At 27.3% G+C, this 11,663-nt stretch overlaps 2 protein-coding genes and 1 long non-coding RNA gene across 3 annotated transcripts; all 3 read right to left on the bottom strand.

Annotated features, from left to right (window-relative positions):
- Positions 1–257: 257 nt before the first annotated feature.
- Positions 258–1,172, bottom strand: LOC149882104 (U3-aranetoxin-Ce1a-like). The gene is made up of 3 exons (XM_090067083.1): positions 1,002–1,172; positions 544–648; positions 258–403 (listed from the first exon to the last, which is right to left on the bottom strand). Exons 1-3 carry the CDS (start codon positions 1,065–1,067, stop codon positions 290–292), a joined length of 285 nt encoding a protein of 94 aa, XP_089923209.1. The 5' UTR covers positions 1,068–1,172; the 3' UTR covers positions 258–289.
- Positions 1,173–5,160: 3,988 nt separating this feature from the next.
- On the bottom strand, positions 5,161–6,078 carry LOC145191366 (uncharacterized). Its single transcript, XM_090067717.1, has 3 exons — positions 5,918–6,078; positions 5,413–5,517; positions 5,161–5,307 (listed from the first exon to the last, which is right to left on the bottom strand). Exons 1-3 carry the CDS (start codon positions 5,978–5,980, stop codon positions 5,191–5,193), a joined length of 285 nt encoding a protein of 94 aa, XP_089923843.1. The 5' UTR covers positions 5,981–6,078; the 3' UTR covers positions 5,161–5,190.
- Positions 6,079–6,892: 814 nt separating this feature from the next.
- LOC149882103 (uncharacterized) lies at positions 6,893–8,800 on the bottom strand. Its single transcript, XR_016445287.1, has 2 exons — positions 8,748–8,800; positions 6,893–7,911 (listed from the first exon to the last, which is right to left on the bottom strand). It is a non-coding gene; the product is annotated as an uncharacterized LOC149882103 (long non-coding RNA).
- Between the last annotated feature and the right edge of the window lie 2,863 nt (positions 8,801–11,663).

Genomic DNA, 11,663 nt, shown 5'->3' with positions numbered 1-11,663 from the left:
TTTATATTGAGGAATTATCTAAGTATAACCAAGAAAGTTTATTCAATATATTTTCAGCAAATTATCACATGTAATTGCGGAAAATTACACTAAAAAAATGGAAAATTACTAATGTATAATCGAGAAATATTATCCGCATGTAATTGAAAAACTTATCGGTATGTTATCGGGTAATATAACCCATTTATAATTTGGAATTTAAACCCACGTGTGTAAGAGAAACAATATTACCCAAGAGTAATAGGGAAAAGTATTAGTTAACAGACATTTATCTTTTTTAAACATTTAATTAAAAAAATGATCCACTTCCTGAATTGTCGACACATTTTTTAATTAAGCCTATGAACGATCCCTTTATATTTTCACAATCCAGACCTGGTTCACATCCGCATCCTAGTTTTTCCTAGAAAAACAAATAAAATAAAGTTTTTGAAAAAATAATTTTGAATTGACCATAAAAAAGGGATGCAAAAGTTTATGCTATAAAAAAACATTTCCAAAAGAGAAAAAAAATGTACCAAGAAAACCAGAAAATAAACTTACACTAATTGCACATCGTTCGCCTTCTTTAAGATATTTTTGACATTTGCCAAATAACCCAAAATTTACACAGCATCCTCCTTTGCATTGGTCGTTTGACTTGCAGCCCTTAAAGTAAATGTTATGGTATAGGAAATCATATATATGTATATTGATGGTTTATAGCAACACAATTTATGAAAAAAAAGAAGAAATATGTCGTAATTTCATTTTTTTTTTTTTTCATGCAGAAATGACATCATTCATGCAGAAATGACATCAAATGACAGCATCATCTTTTAATTAACAATCTCTTAATGACAAGTCCAATATGTTTAGCAACTTAATGTAAAAAGAAATTTTTCTTTGAGTATTTAGTCTACATTTGGGTTGCTTTTGACAGCATACGCGTAATCATCGTCAATGGACGTAAAATAATTAAATTTTACACTATATAAAAAAGAAAGTTTTAAAATGCTTACGAAGAGTCTTGCTTCATTATAGCCAATATATATAGCAACAACAATCAAAATTAAAATTGATTTCATTTTTGATATATCTGAATTAAGTCTGATTGTTTGACACTACATATAAGTTGAACTTATGTTTTTATACCTCTTTGATGAGACGCAGGTTGCCCACTGAACACACTAAATTAAAGTCAATGTATTGAGCAGCAATAAACAAATATTACACTTTTTTTATGCATATTTACCCAGTTGATTCAATGCAGATGCATTTTGCTAAGTATAAACATGAACTTCGCTTGATCATCACTTACAGTTATTAAACAGAACGAAATGATAAATGTTCTAATTAAATTAAGATCCGAAATACTCTAAAATTACCTCAAATGCATTTATTTAGTAATAAGATTAAGATGTGATTGGGTTTTTTAAGTGTATAAGAAAACGCACGCAATCATTTCTGAAACAAACATTTATATAATCCAAAAATAAATTTTGATAATATAATGAACTAATTCATTAAAAAACAAATGAAACGAGTTTATGTATTTAAAGGATATAAAACCTACGACGAAATTCTTTTAAATTAACCTTAATTAAAGTAAGACTTCACGTATGTTTATACTTCAGTTAGCATATAACGTGGAATGCATTATTCAGTGGAAAATGGTGGCCAATCTTAAAGAAATTTCTGATGCTTGTGAAAAAAATAAAACTTAAAAATCTTTGCTGCTCTTGTGTTGGCACATAAGAACAGCAACAAGTGGCTTCTGTTGGGACATCATAGAAGCCAAACATCTTTGAACTGTTTGGTAACTCGGGCTGAAGCTGAATAAATAGTAAAACTTAAGTTTAAATATTTGATGTTATGGAAAACTCCTTTAATGTTGTTTATCCGCTGCCATTATTGATTAAAATATCACAAATTGATATTTTCTTAAGATGCACTAATTGTTAATAGATTATTTAAGTACAACATTTTAGTTCTTTGCAAAAAAAGTTTTTTTTGGAAAGTGGAGAGCTGTTTTTTATTTTTCGGTCGTTTCAGCATCACTTTTATTTTCCATTTTACAATCGAAAAGTTTAAGAATAAGGTTTTTGTATTTAACACAAATCTAAGGAAAAATGTGATTTTTTTTCTATATAAAGTTAATATATTTCAAACAAAGTATATCATATATATTCGTCTTGAGAGTCATCCATTTTAAAAGCAACCAAGCCATGCAATCCATGTTTCAGATATCTATTATCAAAGATTGGCTGGTTTTTATCAACACTTTCTCAAAACGGCCATAACACATTTCTATTGTTGCCGATTAAATAAGTTCTATTAGGCCGGGTGAATAAAAAGGAGCAATTGCTTTTACTCAGTAATTGGTCAGCTTTACGTGAATAAAAACTTCAACAACTTTTCTTAAGTTTTTATTCACGTAAAATTGAGCAATTACTGAGTAAATTGCTTACCTTTACGTGAATAAAAGTATGAGAAAAACTGCTGAAGTTCACGTAAAGCTGACCAATTACTGAGTAAAAGCAATTGCTCATTTTTATTCACCCGGGCTATTGTTAGTTATTTTAAAATTTAAAAATTAAAAAGTTTTCTTGGTTTCTTGGAATTCAATTGGTTGGATCAGAGGTTCTAAAAACCTATTGTTTTATTAAAAAGCATATTTTTTTTACATATATAACGAGCATGCATTCGGATACTTCAGGAGTTATTTACTCATGTGTGTGGGGTTTGATATACCCCACCTTTTTTACCCTGTATGTTAATATACACCGGTTGTAAATAAAGTTTTCTGAATTTTCTAACTGCAACGATTTTACAGCCTAATTGCAATAAATGCTAAATATCTTAACTGCAACGATAATATAGCCTAATTGCAATTAGTGCTAAAAGAAAAGAAAAAGGCATTTAGTACTGCATAAGAAGATCTGAACTCAAAAGCTGATGTCTAAAAACATATAACTATTTACATCTTTTATTATATATATTTATTTTAAGATCAATTAATAAAACTAGTTTTATAGAACTTTAAATACAAAGCGAACTCTAATCTCTTTAATTTCTCTTCATTTTATGTTCGTCTTTTATAATGCGTTCCGCATGAACGCATTTACGCAATTCGTACCTACGTATTTACGTAATTGTCACTCTAAATAGTTCCCCCCTGTTTGGGAAGACTTCTCTTATCAGATTAATAAATCTTGGTTCTTAAATGATAAATATTCACTGGTCTATGATTTCGCTTGGGATACGATTTTCTATCAACTTTTGTTTTTTTGTCATTATTAACTTGTACTTCCTTTTGTATAAAATCATGAAGTCTTAAAAGCTTTTTTATAAATTATATTACGAGCCAACTCGTCTCCTTCTGCTACAATAACTAAACTTTGCCTTCTTTTTTTAACTATGAAGTTCTTTTTTAGATATTTGGAATCTAGTTTCTTATTTTGTTAGGATAACCAAGTATAGCAAAGAAATTTTTCTAGTTTATTTATGATACTTAGTGATGTTGTGATTTTCATTATGTCAACAAATAGGTATCTGGAATATATATCTTCTTTAACAAATAAATACTCTCCTGATGGTAATGGTCCAAAAAAATCCATTGCTAATTCATCCCAAATGCGTTTTGGTAAAATCTACATTCTAATTGATTCACAATTTGGCATGCGTAAATTTGCCTGTCATTCAGGATATTTTTCAATATGAGATTCAATATCGGTATTCAGTGACCTAATGCAATTTTTTGATGCAACAGTCATTTGCATTTTTTAACACTTAAATGTCCTTTGTGTGCAATTTGAAAAGCTCTTTTGAAGAAGTTTTGGTAAGACAATATAACCCTCATGATCAGGCAACTTAATTCGATATGGTTCCAGTATTAGGTTGTCTTACCATTTACCAGACAATAATGTATTGTTTACTGCAACTAAACTGATGTCTCTTGCTGTCTCCATTTTTTTATCTTCAAATGATACTGATTTGGGTGCCATCTTTTTCACTAAAAATATGCACACATAAGCCGCCACTTCATTTTCATCTGAATCATTAGGTATCTCATTTGCGATACAGGATTCTGGATGTAAAATCTGCAATGTTCTCTTCTTCTTTTTTCCTTTTTTTTTTTTTTTTTTTTATATATTATGTCAAAATCAAATACTTGCATTTAGTTTAGAACCGGATGAAAAAAATAAACTTGAACTGTTTGTGGTCCACTACAACCTTAATTTTTTTTTCATACAGGTACAAATGTAATTTTTCAGTTGCCCATACCAAAACCAGAGCTTTTTTTTTGTTGTGATGCTGTATTTTAACTCAGCTGCTGTCAGTGACATACTTATGTAGTAGATAGATTTGATTCCAATAGCTAAGTTTAAATATTAAGTTTAATTATTCTTGAAGATTTTTTGGGTGTTCGCATTGAATTATTTTTAGTTTACACTGAAGTATAGTGTAGTTCTTCGCTTAATGTAAAAGTGATTTGCATTTATTGGCTCTTTGATTAAACTGCTCATCACTCATCACTGACTTAACTTCAATTCTATTTTGGCCTCTTGACTACCGTGGTATGACCTAACAATCTCCTATGCATTAAGAAAGTCCTAATTAAAGAAATGACAAATTATGTTTATGTAAAATTAAATTTTGGGGAAAATAGCTTAATTATTTTTACTAACTAGATATACAGTTAGTTAAAAAACTAAGCTATTTTCCCCAAATGTTTATTTTATATATTTATTATATCCATATTGGGCTAAAATTTCAATGTTGCAGGGCGCATAAAAACTGGACTTTTATCCAATGGAGACGAATTGTTCGGTCAGTTGGATGTTTAGCTACAGTAATCATATTTAAGAACAAAAATGTTTTAAAACTTTTGTAAAATTTTTTTTATAGTAAGTAGTTCTTATCAGTTAATGTTGGTAAATATAGTACAAAATGCCACAATCTAATATATATATATATATATATATATATATATATATATATATATATATATATATATATATATATATATATATATATATAAATTGAAATTTTAGGCATTTGCATAACAAGGGAATTGAGAAAGAAATCGAAAAGTTAATTTATTTTTATTTTTATTATTATCATTATTTCTTCAGCCAACTTTTGTTACTTTTTTCGGAGAGTAATTAACAGCTAATATCTTATATGAATATTTTCATTTTTAAAAGTTTAATACAATGATCCACTTCCTTTATCATTGTTAACGCATTTTTTAATCAAGCCTGTGATGGTTCCCCTTACTTTTTCACATTCGAGACCTGGTTCACAGCCACATGAAATTTTTTCCTGAAAAAAAATATTGACAGATATTAAAAAAACAACAACAAAAATGCGAATAAAACATTTTTCTAAAAATGAGATGAAATTGCAAAAAATGCGTGATAAACATACACGAATGCCGCATAGTCCACCTTCTTTAACGTATGGCAGACACTTCTTAACAAATCCGAAATTCAAACAGCATCCATTTTTGCAATCATTGTTAGATCGACAAAGCTAAAACAAGAATCATTACGTAGATATAGGAATAATATCAAAGGTGTAATACTTTAAATTAGAGTATATATGGTTGGTTTAGAGGTAAAAGTCACTAAGTACAGTTTTAATGAGAATTGAGTTAAACGTCACTAAGTGATTTTTTTTTTTTTTTGACATTCTATAATATAAAAAAAACTAGCAAGTGCTTATGATGCCTTGATCATTCAAAAGCAAATTTCATTTTCAAAAAGTTAATTACGTGTAAAAACATGTTTTCTCCGAACTTCATAATTGATACTTAGTTTTACTTTTAAACCGACGATATTTTTAATGGGAACTGTTTTTCTGGAAACCTTTCATAACTCTGGTTTATGTGGTTTTATAACAAAAAAATGTTACAAATAAATAAAATGCTTACCCAACTTGCTTCCAAAGAAACAACGCATACAGCGACAACTAACAAAACGAAAATCGATTTCATGATTGAAAATTTCGAATCAAGTGTAAACTTTCATGATTGGTGTATTGGGAGGCAGCTTTTATATATTTTTTTTTAACGTGCAGACAGCCCACTGTGCATACTTGACAATAATATATTGCAGAGTAATTAATAAATATTGCTATAAAATTCGTTTGCACATACACCCAGATGATTCAACACAGATGATTAAAACTTTTAAACACATTTTTAGTACCATTTTGTTCTTAAAAAGGGAAAAGCTCTTGATAATATAAGGTTTAGTAAAAAGTACAAAAAAAGTCTAAGATTAGGAATTGTGTCAAAACATAATTCTAAAGTATACTTTTGACCTTTATACAAGAATGCTTTTAAAAGTTATCTGCTTTTAGTGCTTTTTCATGGAATTTTTTGAGTTTTAATTAGTAATAGTTCTGTTGGAGTGGGGGATCATTAAATTAAAAGATAAATCTGCGTATTTCAAAAAATAAATACTAACTAGCGGTCCTCAAAAAAAAATAAATAAATAAAATAAAGTAAATGGTGCCTCTTGAAAGTACTTTTAAAATCAGCTGTCCACTTATTTACATAAAACTTTCGAGATAAAAATTTCAAGAGCAATATATTTTTTAACTGTTGTGCAACCTTTTTTAAAGCTAAGCAGCATTTCGAAGAATTCAAAAATTTATATAACTTAAGTAATTATTTAAAATATACAAAATCATATAAAAAATAATCTATCATATAAAACTTTGCAACGCATTTTTTAGTGTTTAGTTCGTAGGTATATATTTATTACTCTAATCTGTTGAACCTAAAATATTCAATACTTGATATTCAAACATTTAATACAATATCGTTATAACAGTTTTATGGTTAAACTACTACAAATTTTTCTTAAGCATATTTTTTTTTGAAAAAAATAACTTCAAGTAATTGTTTAATCATTTAGAAAATCTTTTGCTTTCATTTCGTAACTCAACTATTTGCTTATCATTTGTTTCAAATTGGTTTGCTAATTAAAGTCATGTATTAAACGTTGCAAATTAAAGGAAGCATCAAAGCATTATTTACATAAACATACAAACTTGGTTGTAAATATTATAATATACTTCCCATAAATGTGTGAAACTTTTATGAACGTCAACTTTTAAAAATTTTTTAGATAGGCTGATAAAGTATCACGAAGAAAAGCAAAATTTGGAGGATTTCTTTATATAACAAGCTAAATTTATTTTCGTAAGCATTGAAAATATAAAAAATAAGAAACCAAAACATGTTAATTATAAATAAACACAAATGCGAAACATAAAACGCTATTTTGTAATCACGTGATCGTCTTCTTATCTTCAGAAGTTAATCACGTGAAAGAAAAGTTTTTCATTTTCTGACACGCATTAACTTAAATGTTTTCTTTTGGGAATTGGGTTTTTCTTGTAATGAATGGTCTCATTTATATATAAAAAAAAAAGTTAATCACTTCAGAATAGTTCAAATAACCGTGTGTGTGTAGGGACAACCTTCTAAAAGTGTACCGTTGTAAAATAAAAAAATAAAGTATTTCCCTTTAAACTTTGGAAAAAATTTTATTTCCCTCAGTCGCTTTCCAGTTTTTTCAATGAATACTTTTTGTTCTTGGCCGCTTTCGTGCTGGACTGTACAGGTAATTTCACCATTCGCCGGGAGATCGAAGCGTCTTCGTAAATCTATGCTAATATCGCTTGAAGATTGACTTCCTTTGAGAGTTGCTGCCATTTTTGTAACAAATAATATGTGAATAATATTTTAAATCATCTCTTTGAAAATCGCGTTACGATATCGAAATATTTTCTCGCAAATAAAGATTAATGTTTCAAACAGGGCGATACATTTTGACGTTTACAGTTATTCAAACGTGAAATTAGCGTTTGATAGGTTGAATAATTGTATCTTCTTATTAATCTTATTAATCTTCCCTGATAAAAAAAGTTTTTTTTAAAACCCTTTATCTTTAAAAGAAAATTCAAATTTTTCCGTTTTATCCATTTGATAGTTGTTGTTTTTTTTAAGAAAAGTACCGAGTTTGAAAAATATAAAAATATAAATTATATATAATTTGACATATGACGCATTTAACATGAAAATCTTCGGTTCAAGAAAATGAAAGGAAAAAAAAAGTGAAGAACCAGAATAACAATTCAATGTCAGTTAAAAAATTAAAACAACTTCAATCGTCAAAAATATAAAACTAAATTTTTTTTTCATAAGATATTTTTATGCTTTCACTTAGCGAAAGCATGAAATGCCTAAAAGTCAGACTCGTAACCTAAACGAAACAATCAATAAAAATAAAAGGGAGTTATATGCCAATGACGAAGTTTTAAATAAAACAAAAAAGTTAAGTTTAATGCATAAACATTTGAATTATGGCTGACACTGGCTGGCAAAACTTTTTTTTAATTTCATGTTTAAAAGTAAAAATTCTTTATGCGAGTTTTGCCTTAATACATTTACTTTTGGTATCAAACATCTTTTCGCTTAAATACTGAAGGAATAATAAGGAATGATGCTGAACTGTGGGGATAACTGAGCTTTAGTATCAAATCTTTTTTCAAATAAATTTTATATTAATAAGTTGTTGTTGTTATTGTTGTTTATTTTTTTGAATGTACGTAGTAGACCAATTTTATTTTAAATTTTAGAAAGTTTATTAATAAAAGCTAAAATATGCATTTTTAAACAAATCAACTTTAATAAATGTTTAGATTTTATGTGAAACAGCTTAAGATAAAAAAAAAATTAATATTCTTACTTTTTTGTAACTAAAAATCCATTGAATAATCTGTAAAGAGTTTTAAGACAGGCAAGAATTAATCTATGGTAAGTATTTTCATTGATTGTTATAATTGCATATAATACTATAGTAATCTAGTTTAAGAAAATACTTTTACTGATAAGTTGTTTAAGAATTAAAATAAGAATACACAATTTTTTTTTTTTTTCAAAAAGAAAAAACTAATAGGCATGGTCGTCGAGAGAGGGGGGTGGACGGGGAAGATTCCCGGGGCCGTGTGTGTGTACAAATAATTTTTTTAAAAAATTTTTTAAAAATTTAAATAGTTTTGACTTTTAAAAGATATAATTAACTTTCATTTTTAATTTCCAATTAACAGAGCGCATTTCTATAGGTCCTCATTATGATCAATTACATACTCATATAATTGATCATAATGAGGGCTCTTTAAGAAAACTTCCCCAGGGCCCGAAATTTCTCTCGGTGGCTATGCTAATAGGAGTTCTCAGCACTTAAACAAATATTCTTACTTAACAAAATTTTAATAAGGCTAATTGTGTTAAATTCTATAGTTCATTTGTTGCCAGCTCTAGTATATATATATATATATATATATATATATATATATATATATATATATATATATATATATATATAGTGTATAAGCTCAATGAAACCTTTGCAGAAACTCATGCCTTACTCAAACCATTGAAATTTCAATAAAGTAAGTATTGGTCTTGAGCCTCTATATCTCAGCTCAAGAAAAGGCTGTTTTTCTAATTTAGATATAAATAAAGAATTTTGATTAATGGCTTTATTTCGTCAGCGAAGTTCTAACAGCGCATAAATCATTTTATTTTTAAATTACTAAGTCGCAAATCTACATTCTCATTTCTGTATGAAATTCAAAAACGAAATTAGCTTCTGCTAAGGTTACATACAGCTTTTTTACTCTCTTATAAAGTAGTTACTCTAGACTTCCGCTCTGTTAGAATTTCACGGACGATAATTTTTGGCAGATAAATGGAATTTCCTCATTTACTGAGTTGTGATTAAAAGTATTAGTTAATTTTATCTGAACAAGATCTAATTCACTTTTAATCATTTTTGAAAAGTGATGCACTACTGACTTCAAATGCTCCAGATTTGTTTCAGTTTATTTACCCAGCAGGTAAAAAGGTATTTAAAATGCGTCTAATATACATCTAGAAACTGGTCTAAAAGACGTCTGAATTCACGTCGTGAATGAACGCTAAATAGATGTCTATCTTATAGACATCTTTTAGATGCATTTTGCTCTATAAAAGGTGTATCATCCCAGATGCATAAAAGATGTGCAATATACATTTATTTTATTTATTTTTTTATCAAATAAAATTTTAGATGCATAAAAGATGTGTAATATACATCTATTTCATTTATTTCTTAAAAAAAAAAAAAAAAAAAAAGACTTAAAACTGAACGTTTTAAATTTTAACTTAAGTTTAAATTTAAAACTTTAAGTTTAAAAAGTCTTTAAAAAATTACACAAATAAAGAAACAACTAGCTTCAAATTGTTAAAATTTATTAAGTAAGATAAAAAAACAATAAAAAGTTAACAATAAAAAAACTATTGTTCTGCATTGAGTCCGTCAACTCGGTATCTAAAAGATAAAATAATGTCATAACATGTAAATAAATGCACTTATGCTTTAAAAGTTATCTGAAGAAGATATAATAATAATAATATTGATAACAAAAATAACAATGATGATAATGATAATGATAATAATAACAATAATAATAATGATAATGATGATAATAATAAAAATAAAGATAATGATGATAATAATAAAAATAATGATAATAATAATAATAATAACCAGCCAGAAGGTTACCTGGAAGTGCGCCTTCAAAGGCAAATACACATAAAGAAGAAAATGAAGAAAATTTTCAAAAAAGTCTTCTTCATTTTCTTCTTTTGAGTTAAAACAATGAATTAAAAGTCATATTTAATGAACCTCTTCAGATAAGGACCTAAAGTGTAATTCCGTTGCGAAAATTGCTAGAACGTTTAATGACGTTACGGAATTAATAATTTTGATAGTTATTACAAAAATAATTGTAAATATGTGTTAATTATAAGTATGTGTTGGTTTTTATGACGTTTTTGAGGGATAGTGTCTGGTATAAAAGGAGAAAATTTGTAAAGATAGATTTTTGATTGAAGAGAATATTATTGTTATCTCTTTGATGTAATGCGAGAAAACTACATAAAGAGATTTTAATCATTCCTTAAGAGCCATTTGATTAAATCTTTGATTGAACAACTATAGATTCTAATATAATATAATATTTCCTTTTCAATCTTTCAAAAATTAAAACTCTTTTCTGTTTTCAAAGTTAAAACTCATTTTGATTTAAATTTGTAACAGTTTAAAGTCAAATTTTGCTGAATCAAATTAAACAGAGCTATTTATACGTTCGACTTCTTTATTTCTTATACATAAAAAATTTACAACTTTAAAGTTGAAAAATCTTTTTTCATAACTTTGGACTATTAGTAGTAATTTTGAGGTCCTTTTTTTTTAATTACTTAAATGTGAGACTAAAAGTTTTGTTGTGTGTTTTCGAACATATTCTTAAGAATAAAACAACTTAATACAATTTTTACAATTTTTTACTATGCAAACGTTTTTTTACGAGTTTCCAGATATATAATCAATGTTTATCCGTAATAAAACCTTTGCGAAAATCGTACAAAGTCAAAACTTTGATTTTGATCGACGCACAGTGGGAGGAAATCCCGATTTCGTGGCCAAAAGTCAAATTTTTCAGTTTTAAATTTTCGTCTTTTTACGTTCAGATCTTGTTTACAGATAGTCCTAGAACAAAATTCCGAACAGGGTAGGTATATACCTGCTCTAGGCTGGCCGGGACATCAGTTGACATAT

This window comes from Hydra viridissima, unplaced genomic scaffold, assembly GCF_058129835.1.
Source record: "Hydra viridissima isolate aposymbiotic clone 2 unplaced genomic scaffold, HvirCarnegie_v1 scaffold_11, whole genome shotgun sequence".
NCBI classification, from domain to species: Eukaryota; Metazoa; Cnidaria; class Hydrozoa; order Anthoathecata; family Hydridae; genus Hydra; species Hydra viridissima.
This window is presented reverse-complemented; position numbering and strand designations above follow the sequence as displayed.

Coding starts and splice junctions, on each gene's coding strand:
- LOC149882104 (XM_090067083.1), bottom strand. CDS start 1,067: ATGAAATCAATTTTAATTTTGATTGTTGTTGCTATATATATTGGCTAT. Junction 649..1,001: donor ATAATGAAGCAAGACTCTTC/GTAAGCATTTTA, acceptor ATTTACTTTAAG/GGCTGCAAGTCAAACGACCA. Junction 404..543: donor GCGAACGATGTGCAATTAGT/GTAAGTTTATTT, acceptor TTGTTTTTCTAG/GAAAAACTAGGATGCGGATG.
- LOC145191366 (XM_090067717.1), bottom strand. CDS start 5,980: ATGAAATCGATTTTCGTTTTGTTAGTTGTCGCTGTATGCGTTGTTTCT. Junction 5,518..5,917: donor TTTCTTTGGAAGCAAGTTGG/GTAAGCATTTTA, acceptor TTCTTGTTTTAG/CTTTGTCGATCTAACAATGA. Junction 5,308..5,412: donor GTGGACTATGCGGCATTCGT/GTATGTTTATCA, acceptor ATTTTTTTTCAG/GAAAAAATTTCATGTGGCTG.